This window comes from Perca fluviatilis, chromosome 1 (genome assembly GCF_010015445.1).
Source record: "Perca fluviatilis chromosome 1, GENO_Pfluv_1.0, whole genome shotgun sequence".
Classification (NCBI taxonomy): domain Eukaryota; kingdom Metazoa; phylum Chordata; class Actinopteri; order Perciformes; family Percidae; genus Perca; species Perca fluviatilis.
Window position 1 is genome coordinate 24,699,956 of NC_053112.1, and position 22,091 is coordinate 24,722,046.

General features: G+C 40.9%; 2 protein-coding genes across 8 annotated transcripts in view; both read left to right on the forward strand.

Annotated features, from left to right (window-relative positions):
- Positions 1 to 1,804: 1,804 nt before the first annotated feature.
- Positions 1,805 to 15,664, forward strand: LOC120572342. Of its 2 annotated transcripts, none has more exons than XM_039821653.1 (19): positions 1,805 to 2,276; positions 2,899 to 3,057; positions 3,775 to 3,893; positions 3,986 to 4,169; positions 5,473 to 5,585; positions 5,666 to 6,401; positions 6,782 to 6,906; positions 7,798 to 8,050; positions 8,227 to 8,354; positions 8,454 to 8,550; positions 8,673 to 8,795; positions 10,842 to 11,014; positions 11,196 to 11,293; positions 11,716 to 11,843; positions 12,109 to 12,289; positions 12,372 to 12,516; positions 13,777 to 13,853; positions 14,061 to 14,104; positions 15,524 to 15,664. In XM_039821653.1, the coding sequence occupies exons 1-17, from the start codon at positions 1,859 to 1,861 to the stop codon at positions 13,849 to 13,851; spliced, it is 3,255 nt and encodes a 1,084-aa protein (XP_039677587.1). In that variant the 5' UTR covers positions 1,805 to 1,858; the 3' UTR covers positions 13,852 to 13,853; positions 14,061 to 14,104; positions 15,524 to 15,664. The 2 variants fall into 2 exon arrangements, with proteins under 2 accessions (XP_039677587.1, XP_039677646.1); XM_039821712.1 differs by lacking the exon at positions 15,524 to 15,664 and adding an exon at positions 14,182 to 14,231.
- An 818-nt stretch (positions 15,665 to 16,482) lies between these two features.
- The window catches only part of rbfox2 (RNA binding fox-1 homolog 2), a 38,192-nt gene continuing 32,583 nt past the window's right edge, over positions 16,483 to 22,091 (forward strand). Inside the window, exon 1 of one of the 6 annotated variants that reach the window (XM_039821881.1) lies at positions 16,483 to 17,738. In XM_039821881.1, the coding sequence (XP_039677815.1) occupies positions 17,487 to 17,738 (252 nt within the window). In that variant the 5' untranslated portion in view covers positions 16,483 to 17,486. The remainder of the gene's footprint in view (positions 17,739 to 22,091) is intronic. The other 5 variants (XM_039821828.1, XM_039822172.1, XR_005641494.1 and 2 more) reach the window with 5 other exon arrangements.

A 22,091-nucleotide genomic window follows, 5' to 3' on the forward strand; every position in this document is an offset into this window, starting at 1 on the left:
GACCCTCAGGCTTACAGCCGGTCCATCCTGATACAGCCTTTTGCAAATCTGCATGCAGCGACACAATAACTAAGAAACACCACAGTCACATTTGCCCTCCACCTCATGACTCATACTTGAATAACTATTACTTCACCTTTCAATCCTCTATCTCATATACAAAATGTTGGTCTATAAATGCCACTTTTATTACATTTTTTAGGCATGTGTTCGTGAGCTAAATCTAAAGATGTTTAACAGGAGAAGAAAGCACAATTTGTTTTTCTTCTACAAAAAATGTATGTTTATTTTTCAGATTTACCTCTAATCTTTTTTTCTTTTCTCGTGTGAACTTCTCGATAATCTTATTTCATCAGAAAAAAAAAGATTCACTCTTTGATTCAAATGGTCACAAGTCACGACTGGTAGACATCTGCGACTGGTGATGAGGGGTCGTAAGTAGACATTGCTTTGTTTAAGGGGTCCCAAGCTACAAAGGTTGACCTATGACTAAACTTTGTATCCAAGCAGCCACCTTCTCCTTGTACAAACACCAAGATGTCAAGGATTTGGAATATTCTTACCTCTTCTCACCAACTTGGAAAATACCAACTGGCTATTGTTTATGAATGAAAGAGGACAGATTCAGAAGTATATGCTGATTTAAATAAAAAAAAATTGTCTTTGTTTCTTGGGATTCATGGTATCAGATTATATGATAGAATATGTTCATTAGACTAAACTACAGAGCATGTACAGTATGGTGTACTGACATATTGACATTCAGTAGTATAAGTAAGCAAAACCAGCTTGACAAAGCAATATGTCCCACAAGATTTGGCAGCTTATGAAGTTAACAACTTTCTGAAGTTTGTAATTAATTAACTTAATAATACAACTGTAGCAAATCATGGTCTTTAAAAAATAAAACATTACCTTAAGTCAGACATGCCTGAAAAGTTCATCATATTTGCATTCAATTGGACTTCATTAGGCCATGTGATACACTATAATAACCAAAAGATATACTAAAATTTGGGCTAAGTCAGTGGTGAAATGTATGTAAGTATATTTACTCAAGTACTGTTATTAAGTACAAATTCAAGGTACTTGTACTTTAATTGAGTTTTTTAATCGCAGGTCAGTTCATACTTCTACTCCACTATATTTCAGAGGAAATTATTGTACTTTTTACTCTATTTGACTTAACTGTTTGACAGCTGTAGTTGCTAGTTACAAAACATATGAAAATGCCCAAGTACAGCTGAAATGATAACTCAATCGATTGACCTAAAAGAAATTTGAAACTATTTTTACAATAGTTAGAATAGTTATTTTTCATTTAAAAATGTGAAGATTTGCTGCTTTTCCTTGTTATTATTTTTTTTAATAATGTTGAGGTTTGGACTGTTGGTTGGACAAAACAAACATTGTGAAAGTGTCACTTTGGGCTCCGGGAAAATCAGTTAATGTAGAAAAAAATAATTGCAGTTTAATCCATAATGAAAATAATTAGTTAATAGTTCAAAATGAACTCAACAACCAACGGTAATCCTGCTTTTACACGAATGCATGAGTAATAATAATAACAATCTAATGATATAATATGCATTAAGTACTTTTAGTTAAAATACTTTAAGGTAATTTTCCTGATTATACTTATATACTTTTACATAAACATACAATTTTCACTTTTACTTGTAACAGTATTTTCACAGTGTAGTATTAGTAGGCTACTTTCACTCAAGTAAAGGATCTGAATACTTGTCATTCAGACTCACCATCTGTGTAGCCTTTTCATTGGTCAATTGTTGATGACTCCTAATTAGTCGCCCTCATCTGCAGGTGACACGTGTGCACGTGTGAGCAGAATCCAGCGATGTCTTGCAAACAGAGAAGAGATCAAATAACTTTGTTTTTATTTGTTGTAACCTTTTATTGTTACACGTTTCAAGTTAGCCATTCGGTAAGTTTAGGACAACGGGAGGAAGGTTTAACTGCCTACCAAGTTCAAGAGGCAACCGCTACCGGGTGGGAAAGGATTAAACACGACAACGACGCCCAACAGGGACATTGGCGCCTCGTTGAACAGGTTATCCAGGCCCCAAGTCTGCGAAAATCTAACCAGCGGGGGCTCACGGAGCTTCGGCCGGAATCTGCTGCCTTTCCCGGAGAGCCAATCCCATATCGTACCCCGACACTTGATGACCGCTTGTCTTGGACTGTTGGTAATATCAGAACGGAACCAAGGAACTTGGCTTCAGCCCCTGAAGATGGATATCAAGCAGATTTTGCAGGTTAGAGCTACCTTATGTTTGTTTAGTGTTGTAGGCTGCTGCATTGTTGACATTATAATACCTTTTGTGGCTCCAGAGGGGAGCTGCGCGAAAGATGATAAATTACCTCAAGTGATGTCACTTGAGTCAGCGTCGGTTGGAGCTGAAGACTAAAAGTCTGAAAATGAAAAAAATAATCTGTTTGTGTGAGTAAACAGATTATTATAAGTGACTTTATAAGACCTCTGTGTAGCGTGCTCTTTGGTTGAGGCTAGCAGCTCGAGGCTATATTAGCCGCTTAGTAGAGTAACACACCTGAATCTCCCTGCTGTCTGTTGCATTGTGATTCAATTCAGACTTTTTTTTTTTTTTTTTTTTAAGAGCGTGTTACTTTTCAGAATACGATTTTACATCCAAAACATGATCAGTTTATATCCAACTACAGCAGTATAAATGTTCATTTTGACTGCTGTACTTTTATGGAGCAATGTTGGGCCTATTTTTGTACTGTGGTATTGCTGATTTTACTTCAGTAAATTATTTTAATGTTTTTTTCACCACTGCAGGAGTGCTTTGACATGGCAGTAGCTAAAGGGTTAACCAACCCAATCGCCTTTTGTTTACTTTTTTAAACTCTCCTTAGGTTTTCATGGAGTCCAGGGGAAGATTATGGGTCCATCATTTGACTCCAGTCCATATTTCTCTGAGTGGCTGGCTATGAGGCCCTTGGTGCAGTGTGATGATAGTGCCATGACCTTCACTGCCTCTGGAGAAGGATTCACACACCTGTTTGTGAACAGAGGTAAGATGTATAATACTCATTATGAAGTTGGAAGAAGTGTTTGAACTGGTGCTGTTTGAATGTTGTTTAACAGGCTCAGGTGGAATATGCAAATGGAGGGAAGGACATCTTGTTGCAAAGAATGTCCATTTATTTATTTATTTTTTTCTTCTTGCAATAAAAATATGTGATGAGGACAAGGCTAAAGGCCTTCATTTTACATAGCAAGGAGAGTGAATGACATTTACATAAGGTTTAACATGCCTGAGCCTGTTTTGCCACCTATTTTATGCCGGAGAACATGTTTACTGCTGCAGCAAAATGTTTTATATACAGTTAATTTAAAATGTACATGAAACGATGTGGTGGAAACTTAGTTTACTTTCTTAAAAATCAACCCTTATTTTCTATTAAACCAATTTTTATTGATTGTTTATGCTGTAAAATGACAAATTAGAAATGCCCATCACAATTTTCCAAAATGACAAAATGACAGTCCCTAAAATTGCTGTTTTTGTTCATCTGGCAGTCTAAAATTTTTCAAAATACAATGATTTAAAACTAAGAAATAAGCAAATCATCACATTTTAGAAGATAATATTTGGTATTAAAGCTTGATAAATGCTTAAACCATCAATCAGTTATCAAAATTGTTTGTGAAATTGTCTGTGGATTGACTCATTGTTTAATCATGCGATTCAGCACAAAAATTAGTTGATTAACATTTTCTCTTTACAGAGGGAGCCCCTCCCATCTCCCTGTTCCAGTTACCCCCTTACTGTGGTTACTCAGTGTGGACGTCATGGAGTGACCTTGAGATGATGGTGCCTTATGATGCATGTTACATTAAACAGGAGGTACCAGCAGCAGCAGCACCATCTGCATTGTATCTCCACCCATAGTTATTTCTGTTTGCTCTGTTTAACACCCCCTTATTTCTTTCTGTCAGAATGGAAGGTATGTGCTGTCCCTGTTGTGGTTGGGCAGCCCACTGAATCTCTCCTGTCCGGTGCAGATGTCCACTCCTGTCCCCTCTTATTCCCACTCTGTTCCCGCAGTCTTCTGCCTCCCCTATGGCATGGCCGTGCAGATACATGGGCAGGAGCAGGACATACAGATACTGGAAGTCTTAGGTACTTTTGTTTTATTAGGGGATTAATGCAGAGTTGTTTATGAAATTATTTGTACTATACTCTTGTACTATATTTCATTTTTGTAATAGAATCCACAACATGAATATTTTTTTATTATTTTGTTCCAAATACATTTTGTATTTGGAAATTCATATTTATCTGAAGAATATTTAAAGTCTAGATTTACATTATACCAGGGGCGTAACTAACTTTCAAATTCTACGGTTATACATTTCTTCATTGATACATCTTCATTTTTTAATCAGGCTAATTGCAGTATCTTTTGACACCATATATTTATAAAATGTGTTTTTGAATGTGACTACTTTTGAGGTCAACACAATAAACAATTCAGTATATCACCACCAGAATTATATTCCTAGCAGCATGGAGAGGGCTTTGGCACAACACTTAGATCTTCATTATGGATAAACATTGTGGGTCAACAATTTCCTAATAAATTTTTTTTTAGGACGTTTCCCTAGAAAGAATTAGGGGTGTGAAAAAATAAAAATCGATTCGTATCGCAATTCAAGCTCTACCGATTTCAAAATCGATTCATAGAATTCCAAAAATCGATTCATATATTTATTTTTTAATTGTATGTCTACTGCAATCACATGGGAAAAGTAACTTTTTTTTTTTTTTTCGAATTGTTTTTGAATCGAATAAAGGATATCTAATCGTGACGTTTTCTGAATTGTGCACCCCTAGAAAGAATGTAGTATGTAATCTGATACTATGTGTAGTAAACTAAAGGGAGTTATTTAATTTTAAGATTAATTAATTAATTAATTAATTATGTTAGTTTATATTTTGTACCTTTCCAGATGAATGTCAGGATACACACAAATGTCTATAACATAAATAAATATTTGATATTCTAAATTATAGTCAGTTAGTAGTTAAATTATTTTGTCTGCAGGTTTTATTTAAACAGAGCAGTTCATTCAAAGAAATGTTTATAACAACATTTAACATTAAACTCTTGTGGACTGGTAAAATAAATTGTTACTTTTTATTTCCCAACATGAATGCTGTTTTAAAGCCCTCTCCACACTGCCAGGAATAAAATTGGTCTTCATCCTTTATTTATTTTGTTGGCCTAAAAGTAGTCCAAAAAATGTATGTAATCAGCATAAAAATATGTATGTTTTTAACTGCAGAATCCATGTAAACTCACTTAAGGTTCTTTAAAATCCCCAAATCCCCTGAAATGCATACCTCAGTGGTATCTATATCCCTGAATCTGAGCCTTTATGAACTGAATGAGACTAAGAAAAACATGTAATCTGCTGTACAGTGAATGGAGGTTGGGCTGCGTTTGTATCTGAGAAATGTGCGTACCGTGTCCTCTCACATCCTGGGGAGCTTGCCTTCTTCATCTCCTACGGTGCTCCTTGTATCACTAGCGGCGTAAGTTATCCAACTTAAATGGCTTACTATGGTGGGCTGCTGGCTTGTACCATAATATTTCATGTGATGCTTTTTTCCAGGATGATCTTCATCTCCATCTTAAATTAGATGATCAGGAATACATCCCCTCCTGTCCAGTCAATCCTCAGTTTCCCTTTGTCCCCTCTCCTCCTCTGTCTCCTGGTAACCCACAGTTTCCCTATACTCCAGATCATGTCAGCCCTGCACCCACCTCCCCTCCTTTCCCTCCTCAAACTCCATCCCAGGAGCAGATTGCTCAACTTCGTGACTACCCCCACTACCCCTATCCTGGATTACAATACCCCCAGCTTCCCCAGTTCTTCTATCCTGGCTCACAACCTGACCCGCCCTCTTGGCCCACTCCTGGGAGTCCTTCTGGGCCCCAGCAGCAGCAGCCGCACAGTCCCAGCTATCCCTTCAGCCAGTTTTATCCCCAAACACCCATTTACTTCCCTCCGCTGCCTACCAAAGAGACATTTCAAACTTCTCCCCAGGAACCTCAGAAACCAGCGGCTTCACCAGCCACCTGTCCCTCTGATACTGATCCCATTTGTAGCTACTACCCTTACCCCTTTTACCATTCTCTCTACCTACCACAGTACCATCCACATTACCCTCCTGTGCCCCAGTATACAGAGACTCAACCAACAATGACCACTACACCTCCTACCACCACAAGTTCTACAGCTTCTACCACAGCTGGACCCACTCCACATGTCCCCCATCACCAGTGTCTGATGGGGAAGATGGTTGTATTTCTGCCTTTTGCTCACCCAGACTCCATCCAGGTCAGAGGTCAGTGTTTTGGTAAACATTAGAGCTCTTTGTGTTGGTAAGAAATGTGGCTTTTCATGATTTTCAAAGAGAGCCAATTAACCATCTTTGACCAAAAATCTCTTCAAGGCCCGATGTAAATAATGTTTAGCTATGCTAGCGGCATGGCTCTACTGAGAGCAATGTTAGTCTGTCGGTCCAACACTTTGGTCCAGACTGAAATGCATATCTCAACTATTTGGTGGATTCTGATGAAATTTTATACAGACAGTCATGGTCCTCCAACAGCAGATCATGTACCAGGTCTCTCACTGTGCCTAGATCAGCTTTTACTTCTAAAATTAAAGTATATTAATTGTTGCAGATATCAAAGATCTAACAATCCTTGTTTCTAACATCAGACCAAATGAACACATGGCTGTTCATCCCCAGTGTGTCTCCACTGTGTGGGTACATGCTGCAGATGGCTGAGGGCTGTGGGGTAATCCTTCACTCTCCTCTGCCTGCCTGCCACAGCCAGTCATGGGTGAGATCTTCCATAATGTCTTGTCACTGCCTGCAAATGTGTCCTCTTTATATAATTGCTTTACTTTAATCGTGTCCCCTTAAATAAATAATTATAAGACTGTTTCTTTGATGTAGTTTAGTTATCTTATGACAGGGTGAACTTGTTGGAACACTAATTTAAAGTTCCCATGAAATGGTCATTGTCTGAGCCTTTTTATATCAGGATATACAGCAACAAAAGTTCTAGGACACAAAGTCTTGACAGGTGCTAATGATCAAAAACACTTGACTTGGAAGGAAAAGGGAATCCCCACACTATCCGTCACGTGTAATCACTATATTGACGATGTGTCGGCCCTTCAGTGAGGGTCTGAGTACTGAAGTTTATGGAGTTTGGTCCATGTAAACATATACACATGGTCAATACCAATAGACTCATTATATTACTAATGTAATGACTAATCAGTACTTTAATGATGATAAAGACAAAAAATAGATACTTATGGTTTGTTGTGATGTATAGTATTTTTTGAGTCTGTAGTTTTATTGTAATGTCTGATTAAAATACTCAATATGCCTTAATGCAGTCCAATACAATGCCACCACCACCACTGGTGGTTTGTACCACTTGGGTTGTCACTACAGTGATTTATGACACCAGTCCTGCTTGTATATAGAACAGACGAGCAGTTTTTCCCAGTCAGCAGCTCATATTTTATGATTCAACCCATATGGACAACATTTAGCATTTGCTCTGAATGCATCTGTACTGGTGAAGTTTATGTTCTGTGTAACTCAACTGGTGAGTTTTTGTGAGTTGAGCTCAACTTGCAGACTTTATTTTTAAACGCATTAGCTGGAAACCATCCGTGATGGTTCATACTGACTTTATCGATCTCTTTCTCTTTAGACTCCCACGACCATTTCCTTAGCTCTGAGGTTTTGGGACCTTTCCATGGCGCAGTATAGGACTCTGGACCTGCAATGCCCGTATCAAACTACCCCTGAAACTCCTGCACCAGTTATGCCATCAGTGTCCCCTTCCCCACCCAGCACCACCAAGCTCAGCCTGTCTGTTGTCCCAAGGCCTAAAGTCATCTGTACCTCCCATCAGATGACTGTGGAGCTCCCCTCTGGTCCCATCTCTGGAATTGTTGTTAAAGGTGTGTGGGTGGTTCAGTGGGGCTGTTGTGGTATACAGTTAAATGGGGGTGGGGGAAAAGGTGGGCTTGGTTTTTGTTTTGACTGGGCCGCACTTAAGCTTTGTGCCATACCAAGGGCTGTAATTGTGCCATTAAAGTCTACGACTTATTGCATGTTTCCACATGTACTTTTTCAGACATCAAAGGGAACCAGATGAACCTCCGGGATGCCCCAGAGCACTGTGGGTATTCTGCAAGAAAAGGCAAAGAGGGCAAAATTCGTTTGAGGCTCCAGTTGCACTCACGCTGCCACATGAGTGTGCAGGCAAGTATTGACCCAGATTTCACACTGAGCACATGACCTTTTGTTTAATTGACCATTTGCTGTACACATTAACTCTTGTATAAAATATTTTTCTAAAAGGGTAAAATGTACCTCATCACTGTCGTCTACATGACCGTAAGTGGGGGACAAGAGGCTCGGTTATCCTGTCCAGTGGTCGTCCCGGGGTCTGGACAAGGTAAATGGATTTTATGTTTACACTTCTGAAAGACTATTCAATTTGCTGAAGAGTGTGTTTTCTCCTGGCCATTCAGAGTTATTTTAACTGATGTGGCTGACATTTGTCGTGCTGTCCCTTAGAGTGCAACCTTCCCAGCGAACAGCGTCTCCCCTGCAGACCCGGCTCTGTATCCCAGCCACAGTGCCTCTTCATGGGTTGCTGCTTTAGCAAGCACCCCCCTGCCTGCTACTACCCCATGGATGGTGAGCTGCAGTTTACATCCCTATTGGCATTTTCACGCCACTTCGCTGAGTACAGTTGAGCTGTTTTGGTTACGGAAATATAAGCGCTACAGCTGCTGGATGAGTAAAGAGGCATATTCAGGGCCCGCATAGCATGATTCAAGCTAGCAGTGACACAGAAAAAGAAAAGGGTATAGGATACCTTGGGTCTCATTAGGGGTCCAAGCCCGAGGCTGGAAGAATTGGCGGTAGCGAAGCTACGCCGTTCGCACAGCAGGGCTGTGGAACCCTATTGCTTTCCTAAGGTTTCTTATTATTCTTCCGCCGATAAAACACATTCATACAGCATAAACCGTACATGGTCGGGGGGTGCAGTTTTCAGGACTGGTCCAGATCACTGCAGGCACCTCGGACCAGAAAATTCAGCCACTTCCACCACTAGGTGGCGCTATAGCAGAAAAAACGCGTTTGGCCCTATAACTCCCACACCGTACAACCGATATTCAAAAACTATACATCTACGCGTTCACTGGATCCAACTGAATCACGTCATATAGGCCACGCCCATTTCCGCCAAGACTTTTATGCGTGAAAAATCGCGATTTATCGTAAACCTGCTTTTTCATACTCCTCCTAGACCGTGCGACCGATCTGCATGAAACTTGGTAGGTAGCCTCTCCAGACCGACCTGACAAAAAGTTATCAAAAGAATTTTTGTCGGATGAAAATTTTGTGAATTACGCACAACCAAATTTGTGTAGCTAGCTACGAAGACACAAACATTGCCATATCTCGGCCAAAATAAATGGTATCATCGCAAATCTTTAGAATCTTGTTTGGCATGACCCTATAAGGCTCCCCAACCAGTTTCATAAAAATTGGCCACTAGGGGGCGCTACAAGTACAAAAAGTTTATATCTCATGAACGGCTCATCCGATTTTTTTTTTTTTTTTTTTTTAATGAAATTTTGCGTGTACCATCTCGGCCCACTCCTGAGGCCACGCCTTCAGTGGGGTACTGATTCGTCAAAGTGGGCGTGGCCTATGGGATCCAGGTTTGGATTCACCACTTACACTGTGAGCAACTTAAAATTTTCATTTACATACATGCACCACTAGGTGGCGCTATAATGATGTAAAACATGTTTTTGCCTATAACTCCCACAGTCTACATCGCAGATTATAAAACCTTTATCCACGTGTTCCTTGAATCCATCTGAGTCTGATGACATAGGCCTCGCCCATCTGCGCTAAGAAGTTTTTTTTCGCAATATCGCGCAATGCGCAAAACCAACATTTCGTACTCGTCCTAGGCCGTACGAGATATTGGTACGAAACTTGGCAGGTAGCATCTCCATACGGACCTGACCTAAAGTTATCAAAAGAATTTTGCTACGTTTCACCATTCGCAATTTACAAGCAAACTAATTTTCGTAGCTAGCCACAAAACACGAACGTTAGCATATCTCGGCCAAATTAATAGGTATCGGAGCAAACCTTGGTATTGTTGTTAGACATCCCACTCCGATCCTCCTGACCAAATTTGGTGAAAATCGGTCGTTAGGGGGCGCTATAATGAACGTAGAAGCCTTTTGGCAAATAAGTCAATGCGTTTAAATGGGAATAATTTGCAATGAAATATCTCTGCTGCAGTAAATGCTATCATAACAAAACTTGAGATTATTGTTGGACATACCACTCTGTGGCTCTCCACCAGATTTGGTGATGATCGCCCTTTAGGGGGCGCTGTAATTGAGGAAGAAGTGTTTTGGCCTTTTACGTGATGAAGAGGAAATTTGCAATTGCATTTCACTACAGACTTTGGAGCTTGCACTTGGTCAAATTTCCTGACTTTTGCCTCGCCGCCATCGTGCTTTGGGTTCTCCTTTCGCGGGCTCCGCTTCCGTGGGCTCTTGGCGTCGTCAGGGGCGACTGGCGCCAGGGAGGCTTGGACCCCGTTCATAACTGCTTGCAGTTCTAGTTGTCTATTATTGCCTCCTGAGCTGTCTGACATTTTGTTCATCTGACCTTTTACATAACTGCGTGTGTGTTTGTGTCCTCCTCCAGAGTGCACTATTGACCGCCACTTTGTCTTCTCCGTGCCGGCCTCCCTCATGGAGCCCCCTCTTTCTCCTGCCCTGCTTGTCACTGCCGGCAACTCCACCTGCGAACCTCAGAGAGTGACTTCCGACTATGCCTTGTTCAAGATCCCGATGGATGGCTGTGGGACACGTAGAGTGGTAAACTGCAATGAACGAAAACGAATATTAAAAAGTTTTACCAAAGTAAACGATAAACTGATCGGCCGGGTAGTTCCTGTGTTGCCTCAACTGACCTGTTGCAGTCAACCACGGATCCTGGACCATTTAGTATTTACTAGTGTCCACATACTAAATTGTATGTTCCATTCTGTCCTGACAGACAGTGGGGAAAACGGTCATCTACATGGTGGAGGTCATCAACAAGGTTCAGTCAATCAGCCTCAACTATGGCACCATCACGAGGGATTCTCCGGTCAGGTCAGAGCAACATAATTAGCGAACATAATTACCTCTTCTGAAGAGTCCGTGTTTTTGTAATCCTCCATGTCCTCGTTGCATACTAGCAACTGTGTGGAGGAGGGGAGGGGGCGCGTGTGCGATCACGGAAGGCTGTATCATGTGGACGTGCCGACAGTGTTGTCATTACTTAGAATTCCTCATGGGGGAGACAGAAACGATGCACGATAGCTTTAAGGGTTTCATCTTGACTGAATGCTGGTTCACCAGCTACTCCACTGGTCCATGGTACCATGATTGCAATGTTCCTGGTATGATTCCAGCACAGAGAATCCTACCTGCCTTTCTTTTACCCATTTTATTGTTCAACCGTCAAAAAAACCAACAACAAAAAACAAAAGCATCCTGTATAGATTTGCATGACAACATTGTCCCATTCTCAGGTTGTTGGTGGAGTGCAGATTTCTGCCAGGCGATGTTCTGAGTGTGAGCTACTTGGTTAAAACTCCCACCCTGGGACCTGAAGTTCAGACCAAGGGGATGTTTGGAGTCCAGCTCAGGATTGCCAAAGGTAGATGGTGTTCATTTCAATGAACACAATAACAACTGCTTTGCATAATTGGTAACTTATAATTTTGTGCTGTTGTGTCTCTGGACACAAATGTATGCCAATCAAGATGGAAACTGATGATAATTGAATGACAAATCTTAATATATCCAGTGTTTAAGCACCGTATGAATGCTTCAAACACATCCTGATCAGCTGTAGGAGAACTAGATTTGAGTGGGTGAAATGGGTTCAAGAAATAACCTCTTTCTATTCAAACACACCTCAGACGCCCAGTACAGCAGCCACTACCCTCAGTATCACCAGCCCCTGCAGATGCTGCTTGGGAAACCCCTCTACCTGGAAGTGCGGCTGCTCAACGCCCCGGATCCAAGTTTGGTGCTGTTGGTGCACTTCTGTGTGGCCTACCCCCGCTCTGGAAAGGCTGTGTGGCAGCTGCTTTACAACGGGTACGTTGAAACCTCTCCTGTGTGAAGAGAACCTCAACAACAAAAATATTGAGGAGGGGGTTAATTCAGTGCTACTCCCTAGATGTCCCAACCCCTTGGACCCAGCCCTGCAGCAGGCTGTGCTATCTGATCCTCGGCCACCCTCTCCTCAGGCTCAGACCCGCCGCTTCACCATCAGCACCTTCCAGTTCCTACCTGATAGTGAGTTGAAGGACCCAGATGAGGAGGTAAGGATAAGCAGAGACCCTTGAGTTCTATGAATAATGATGGGGGGACATTATAGACATGTAACTGTATTAATTGTGATTTTCATGATTTGTTTTGGAGATATTTTGTAAGAGTATTCATTTCTATCTTGGTGTTCAGACTCTGAACTAGAAGTCAAGTTGAAGAGTTAAATCACGACATGGCATTGAAAACCATTTATGGCAATATTTAGATGGATACTTTCATCCCCTTAGGGAAATTCGGGAATATATTTAAATGAATAGTTTGACATTTTAGGAAATCGGTTTTTATTCGCTTTTCATTCCGACGGTAAGATGAGAGGATTGGTACCACTCTCATATTTGAAGCTACATCAAAGAGACGGTTAGTTTAGCTTAGCATAAAGACTGGAAACAGCTAGCCTGGCTCCATCCAGCAACTCTTAAAGCTCAGCAATTAACATGCTACATCTTGTTTGTGCAATCCATGTGACTATTACTGAATATTGTTTATTTTATTGACATTTTAGTTTCCAGTGAGTTATTGAGTTATATTGTGACTTTGCTGTTGTAAACATTACTGTTGCTACTCTGGAAACATTTAGCTGTATTTAGCATTGATAAAATCGAATGATAACCATCCCTATGTAAAAATGACAGGGGGATTTTTGTGGACAGAGCCAGGCTAGCTGTTCCCAGTCTTTATGCTAAGCTTAGGTAACCAGCTGTTGGCCCTAGTTTAATATTTAATGGACAGATACCAGAGCGGTATCAATCTTCTCATCTAACTTTTGTCGAGAAAACCAATAAGCTTTAGTTCCCAAAATGTCTCACTGTTGCTTTAAACATGCTTCCCCTTTAGTTTTTTATGCTTTGCAGCAAGGAAAAAAATGTAAAACGTGCAGCTGTCTGCCTAGAGTGCCTGTGAATTTGCCCCTCTGGAATTAAGTCTTATCTTAGAGTGGCTCTTGGCATTGGACTTTGTTCTTTAGACTCACTGTCTTAATTTTTGTTAAATAAATAATGTAAAAGTAAATGGCTGTTATCCAAACCGTTTATTTTATTTAACATGGGTATATAGTCCATGGGAAATGAAACCATTGACGGTATCACTAAATCTCTTAAGTCAGCATTCATTACGAGGACATGTGGAGAGGCCATTTTGTATGCTGATAATTCTGTCCAAATCTCAATTGGCAGCAGCTGTTATTCATAGTACGCTGCACACTCTTGAGCCTGGACACTACATCCAATCCTTTTCTACTTTTGCCTTCCTCTTAGATCTACTTCATGTGTTCAACTGAAATCTGCTCGCCAAAGGATGGGCCTTGTGTCGAGGGATGCTTTGGCCAGTGATTGTAAGAAAAAGCTGCACTCTGTTCTCAAATCACCCACCACGCCCTTATGAACTTTGGAAGAATGAAAACACCCATGAATAAGCCCCATTACAACTGAAAACAGCCTGAGCGCCAGTAGTAGCTGCAGTTCCACATGACAGCAGGGCAATAATTTAGTAATGAGTAAATGAATTATTTATCAAGACTGATCCATTTTCTGTTTTTCAGTTGCAACATGGAAGATGATTAAAGTTGGTTGAGATGATGATCTGGTAAGCGTTACTAATGTGTTTAGCTCATGTAAAAATACACTGTCTATACTGAACATATCTCCTCTCCATCTTTTCAGGCCTCAGACATCTGTGTGTGTGTGTGTGTGTGTGTGTGTGTGTGTGTGTGTGTGTGTGTGTGTGTGTGTGTGTGTGTGTGTGTGTGTGTGTGTGTGTGTGTGTGTGTGTGTGTGTGTGTGTGTGTGTGTGTGTGTCTTTGCTGCACTTTATTTCAAACATACAGCAATAAATGTTTGAACAAGATAACTGCAGGTTTTGCATATAACCAGTGTTCCATGAGAGAGGTAAAACACATCAGTATCGGGATGGCATCCAAAAGGGAACTTCAGCATATTTCCACCCAAGTTTTATCGCATAGACATGGTCAGAGTAACTTTGTTGGGGGCCGTGAGACAAAAAAAGAGCAGCCTAATTAACCCCCACTGCATTATATAGCCGTAGGTTTACTGTGTGATAATGTCATTAAATATGCAGATTATGCACTGTATAACACAATTTCAGGTGAAATGACATATGGTCTGTGCTTTAGGTTTTCTCCCCAAAGAAAATCACAATGAAATTACCACAAACTACTTGCCACACAGTACAGTGAAGCTGGGGCTTCTGGTGCTTTGGGGCAGTTGCCCACTTTGTCTGGCTGGTAATCCAGCCACGTGCAGAGCAACTTCAACTGTATTTATAGTGCACATCACCCAAAGAGATCTCTGCACATTTCACAGATTTAAAATATAAACATCAGACACACAGTTGTAAATAACTTAGATGTATGCATACAGTATGCAGAATACCAAACATACAGGAAAAAATGTTAATACAACAGTAAGAAAATTAAAGGAAGTTTGGCATCTTGAGAAACCCATTTACGTTCTGCAGAGAGGTCAGGGAGTGGGTCACATTAGGTTATGCTCGATCAAAACTAGTTTGACATGTTGACTGACCATGTCAGAAATCAAATGTAGTTGTACCAGATAATTTCTAATAAGTAGACCCATAAACGGGCTTTGGTTGAACTGAGTGGCCACACTCAAACGTGGGGTGAAAAAGCAGTCTTAACAGCGAAGGATGAGGAGTGACATTGTTTAAATGTGGGGATAACGTCTCCCCCCTACTGCCTAAATGCACTACCCCCATTCAAAATGAATGGAAAGCCCTTCATTTTTGCCACACCGTCTGGTGGCCGACGCAGGCTGTGTGAAGGCAGACTGGCTCCAACTAACTGGTCAGCTTAGTTAGCACAAAGACTAGAACTGGGAAACTGCTAGCCTGGCTCTGTCTGAAGGTAAAAACATCTGCCTACCAGCACCTCTGAAGCTCACTAATTAACATACATGCATGTGGTTTGTATAATGGTACAAAAACCAAAGTGTAAAAATGACAAGTTGTGGTTTGTGATTTTCACAGGGTGTCAAGCAGTGAAAACTTCAGGAAGTCACAGCTCCCAGTCAAGAAAAAGTCCTGCACCTAACGCCAATAAACTGCAACTGGTCACTTTTACACTTTTGTCTTTTGTAAGAATTGAATAAACAAGATTCAACATGTTAATAAGTGAGTGGACAAAACCAGGCTAACTGTTTCCTCTTGTTTCCTGTCTTAATGCTTAGCTAAGCTAACTGGATGTAACTCATATTTATCTTTTATTTTCAACTAAGTGGCAAGAAAGCAAAAATGTAGAATTTTTGCTTTAAGCGCCTATGTCAAAGTTGAAATCTACTGAATGTTTACTAGAAGGTTCATAACATAGAAAGCAATGCTTTTCTGTAATCCAGGAACAGTTGAATAACCAGCATAGGTGTGTAGTACATCACAAGATTGGAGATGTAGTGGGGAGCTCACTCATAAAAGCCCTGCAAGTCAAATTGAGTAATTTGAAATCAGCTTTTGCTTGTGTTATAATTTGCTACAGCAAATTGCCTTTGAAGTATTTGCCTTTCACGGTAGCCTTTGACCACTGGGTGTCATCCAAGCAATAAAAATGCCAAAGGAACATAAGGTACTCCATGCTGCATGACTCACAGCTGGGCTAGTGTGAAGACCTTGGCCTGTGTTGTGTAATGAGTTAGGAATGAAATCTTGTAGAGCTGGAATTGATAATCCCACCCTCTCTGCTGCTATTCTGCCATGAAATGTGACCACCATTCATCAATATTTAAGGGGGGAAAAAAAGAAGGTAAAACTCTGCTAACAAAAAATTTAACATAAATTGTGCACCTATAGCCTATGTAAAGAGCGAAATGAACACTTGATTTAAAGGTTTGAATATGTACTGTAAGAGCATTATGGTCTTTCTCGAGCCATTTGACTCCTCTCACACACATTACACACACCTCCCCTCGGTGAAATGTATGGAAGCACTGCGGCACACTGCGTGTATTTTGCAGGCTGCATGGCTGCCTGGCTCAGCGTTCAAAGAGAGAGCGGAAGATAGGAGGAGGGGAATGACTACACCAAGAGAGTAGGAGGAGGGAGGGAGGACAGTTTCCTTTTTGTAACACACACGCTACAAGATCACACCGGGAAAACGGAGAGAGGAAAGAAAATTATAGGCGAAAGAGAGAGAGGGGGGAAGGAATCACCGCAGCACCTCTGTCCGTCCGTTCTTTTGGTTGTTTTTGGGTGAGAAATCGTCTTTTCTTTTAACGCAGACTAACATGGGGGGAAGAGAGAGCTCCTGACGCGGATCGACTTTCAGTGAACCTCTGCTCTGTGGTACAAGTCTGTGGCTAATAGATAGGGAGGAAAAAGGCGACAGGGAAGACATGTTGAGGGGGTTTTCGTCTTGAGGTTGCGGTAGGATGTTGATGTTGTGCTCTTAAAAAAAGACAGACGGCTCCTCGTAGAGAAAAAAGCGAGGGCAAATGGAAATTGTGCGGTAGGTTATGCTCAGGAGCCATTGTTTTGATCGGTGTTTATTTAATTGGTTTGTTATGATCTGAAATAACGTAGGCCTCTTAGGCAGCCCTGCAGTAAATAAATACACGGTCAGCAAACGGGCTACATAGAAATTAACCCGACAAACCTGCTTGTATTTTAGGGGACATTTTTTAATTGGGCTGTGTTTTGTAGTAGCCTAAGGTAAAAGCAGCGTTTAGGCCGATTTGTTTTTAAAACTAACGCGGTGGTTAGATTACATTTCTTGAACCAGAGAGGCAAACATTTCCATAGCCTATACATTAACTCTTCAGGGGGGGTGGGGGGTATACAAAGGCCCAGTAGAACATACAGTAAAGCCTTCTGCAGCATTAAAAGACAATTTTAACTGCAGAGGGAAATCGTCCACAGGCTGGCTTTAAGCACAAAGGTGCACAAGTAGTCCACCCCCCCCCCCCAGTTTAGCTCAAGACAGGGGACAAAACAAGATTTTTAAATGTTAATGTCGACCGACGTTGCATCCATCATGCTGCCTGTGTCCCGGGGTCTCATGGACCGGGATAGAGAGCTGGACACCATGGCCGGGGTGCATCCCAACGCGGGCGGCGCTCCTGCGGTTGTCCGGGGCATGAAACGCGGAGACCCAGAGCCTGACGGACAGACAGCGGCTGCTCTTGTGGACTCGACCGGGGCGGAGTGCAAGCGTCCCCGGATCGACGGCTCAGGAGGGATCGGCGAGGTTGGTCAGGTGAGAAGGGCACTCTTTTTCAAATTCAGCAATGCAGGCACGACTTTTCGGGCTAAATACAAGCGTGGTGCAAGGATCTCTTGGTGTTTTGGTGCACGGTGGTATTTTTTTTTTTTTAAGTTATCTGTTCACAGGTCAAAGTCACAGTTGCTGTTTTAGCTGCAACAGAAAGGCCCACCGTAGACAGCTTCCAGCACTGCAGAACATACCACCACATGTCACAGCTGTAGCTAAATGACTCTACATGCTACTAAGTCAATTTTACAAGGGGTTACAATAGTAAGCGTGTAACCCATAGTGTTCAGTGGGCTGTTTAGCTACAATATAACAATGTAGCTTCTATATTGCAGCTCATGCAATTACCTAAGGTTTAAGGAGGAATTGCAATAGTCCAGTTTGTGTAATTTAATCCACTTGGTTGTTTCATTGCAACAGACATCCTGCAGCCTCAAAACTCCCCAAAGAGCATCTTCTTTTTTATGAATATCAGTAAAGCCCAGGCAGTCTCAACTGAGGGTGGGGAATGTAAACAAATTTGACCTTTTATTATGCAAAAAGCCCTCTGCCATGTGACATAATGGTGTGGACAACATTTGGGTTAGGATGGAAATTGATGTCAGTGTTTGCTTGTGTGATCTTTGAGGAGGGAGAGCTGCCAGAAGGGGGTATTTGAGGTAAACAAAGGCTTCCAGTTTTATTAGGGGGCAATCAACCCAAACCTAATCAATCTAATTACCTTGATGCTCAGACCTCTGCTTTTATAAACATTGCTGGAGTGTTTGGCCTCACATTCTGTGCTTGAATTAGCAAATGTGATTGACCGATTTTAATCTATTTTCTTTCAATGTCAGTAAAATCAGTTAGCAGTTTCCCCCCCCCTCAGTGACCTAAAAATGGTCAAACATTTCTTAAAAGAGCTCACAGGAGGGCCGGAGGATGCTCTGGACATCATTATGGTTTATTATGTAGGGTGACGCACTCCATTAGAAAACAGAAAGCTATTTCTCCGGCATTAAAAATGCCAGTAATGGAGGTGAAGTGGCCTGTTTTACTCCTGTTGGGAAAACTAAATGGCTGGCTTTACATCGTCATGCTGTCTGTGAGTGCTGACAGACAGACTTAGGAACGTAATGCACTTAAAAACAGATGTGAGTGGAAGAGTGTGTGTTTGTGTGTGTGGGAGAGAAAAGCACAGATCAATAACTTCAGCCCCTAAAATGTATTGAACGTGAGCTGGCTGGACAGTCCGGAAATGAAAGTGCGAGAGATCCCTCCCTCCCTCTCAGTTGGTGCAGCAGCAGATTTGCCCTATCACTAGCAGTAAAGAGGCTTTGTTTCTAGCTAATGGGATCACATCTCATACTGGAGGGGGCATTATAATCACACTGATCCTGAGATCTAGGCAGAGGGTTTGTACAACACACACGCACAGATGCACACACATACATTGGTATGATCTAGATGAAGATTATTTATTATAATCAACTAATTAAATGCAACTTATTTATCAAGTGAAAATGCCCAAAAATTGTTGTTTCCAGCCTCTCCTATATAAACATTTCCTGTTTTTATTGAAATTGTGAATGGCATTGGTGTTTTATGGATGATTAATCAAAAGATGTCACCTTGGACTTTAAAAAACTGTGTTGGACATTGTATAGAGTAAATTGTTAATTGAGATGATATATTTATAATGAAAATAATTGTCAGTTGTAACCCAACATTTCTGTTTCACGGCTTTAAAAGCTATACTGACTGTCAGTTTGTAAGCTCAGCCTTGAGGTTTTAAAATATACCAGTGTGTGCATATACAGTAAAACACTGACACATTTTATTCCCCCAACCTGGTGACACCATCAATATTCCACAAGCAAATTAGGTTGAGTAACATTCTATTTTCCTACTTTTTTAAATCTGAGCACTTGGCTTTCAAAGAAACATCTATAAAAATACACACAAGCACTTCTGTAAAGCTAATCTTCAGAGGAGGGTAAAGGATGGAAAATATTCCAGCAAATGGTATCCTGGCTCTCATAAATCACCATGTCTCCCTTCCTCCATCCTTTTTATAGGTTATTAAAAAAAAAGTCATTTATTGCATCACGGCAGGAGTTGAACTCTGACCTGTAACTGAAGCCAACACAATGGGGCGTGGTTGTGGTAAAGCGCAAACCATTTGTACCACTGCGGCCCAATAATGGGATCTTTACCATTTGGTCATTGACACTGCTGTTTTTCTCATTAGGGCATGCTGTCATCACTGTGCAGGGGTGGAAGTCCTCTGTCGAGTTAAATCTGCAAAGTTTTAGCAGAGCAGCAATGCATATATAAATCAGTGCAGCATGCAGTACAAATGCTCAGCTAACGTGTGAATAAAGCTCACTGAGTGCATTCAACAGCATGAGTTCAAATGTTCACATCTGTGCTCATCCAATAGGATGGATTTTAAATAAATATTTAAGTTATCTGCTGCACAGTCCACCAGCTAGAGTGCTCCCAATAAAAAGAACCACACATCTTCAGTAAAGTTTGTATTCAAGTGCTGCATTGGGGAAGTCCTGCATTTTTCTGGATGACAGGGAATTCATAACAACACCCTGCATCTCCAGTCAGATTTTGGGAAACGTTGAGAGGAGGTTGTCTGCTTCAATATCCGTCCGGCGTGCTGCTGAGCGGCTCATGTTTTGTTGTCACTCTGCGTAGGAACTGGGGCTCTCTCTAACCTAATAAGGTCTTGCCCAGGGTGACAGTGCCGAGGACAAATGACTTGATTCTGACATTAATGTAGGTGGATCACCCCTCTGTACTTTCATCTCAGCCCCGGCACTGTAATAGAAAGAAAATGTCAGCAAGCAAAATTAACTTTTTTTGCGAGTTGAGAATATTTATTTAGTTTTTGGGGCCTTGTTTTTCTGTGATAAATTGCCAATAGATCTGTCTGTCTGACTAAATTATGTTTGAGAGAGAAGCCCGCTATGCCCTGGGGCAGATTTGGTGTCCTTAAAGTGTAGTTATCCTCAGATATAAATTGCAGTTAAGTGATTTGTTACCCCCAAAGTTATTCTGGTGTTGATTTAGATGCCGTTTGAAACACATTTATTATATTTGAAGTTATGCTTCCGGGTCAGATTTAATTTGTGTTTTGGCAAAATCTGTGCTCTGATTTTCTTAATAAAATATTATATAAATAATATTTGGAGTGGATATTACTGGCTGACATATCAGTATACTGTATAGAGGACATCAGTGTATCAGCATGCTGTGTAAATACAGTAGTAATTGTAATAAAAAAAAGAACATTATTAGAACTAAAATAATTGAAAACTAATCTTAAACTGTATTCGTACTAATTGTTGAAATATTTCTAAGCAAAAATAAGCTGTGAAGAGTTGCTGTTTTGAAAACTTGACGTGTAAGCTGTAGCTGTTAATCAGACATAAAAAAAATAAATGATATTAAATAGTATTATAAAGTAGGAAAGCAATCACCTTGGCCTCAGGCACATTAACATTTTTACCACTTTCTGACATTTCTTAGGCTAAATGATGAATTGATTAATTAAAAAAAATACTCTTCAGATCGATAATTTATTAGCAGCAGCTGTACACATAATTTACATAAAAGTGCTTCGGATTATGTAGAAATCTCTATTACATAGTTTGACCAAGTTCTTTCTGTGCCCGGTGCTCATCAAATTTAATAAATCCCTGCTACAATAAAAAAAAACTAACCGCAGCCAAACGTTTTTGCCAAAAAAGGGCATTAACATGATCCCAGAAGTCCAGTATCAGGCTCTAGTTTCAGTGGAATGATGTTGCAATGAAGCAATCATAATAGGCAATTATGTTGTGCAGTAAATAATTACATGCAAATAATAATCTTCTCCAATCAGATCCGAAATAAATTGGGGGATAAAAATAACAACAGATCAACGCAGTGGGCACAAGTTTGATTATGTTGCATGTGATTCTCTAGCCAATACCGCTATATGATTATTATCCCACAACCATTGAGTCGGAATCCCAAATTTTGCCTGCAGCCAACATCCCCCTGAAAAAGCATGCGTAGGTTTACTGTGGAAAGTCAGAGGGATGTGAAGTACATTGAGGGAAAATAAACTTCAGATCATCTGGCCAACTGTTTGGAGGCTTAGCACATAAGTGCTCTGTGGATGAAATGGATTCACATCCTCCTGAGTGTATGGAGTGCCCTGCTTTGCAGTTAGGTAGGATGACTCTCAGAGCAGTGAAATGTAGTTCCTCTTCCACTCTTCTTCAGAAGAGCAGCTGTCCCAAGGCACGATGGGAATAGACACGAGTCTTGTGACTAAATTAGAAATCGCACACACTCTCA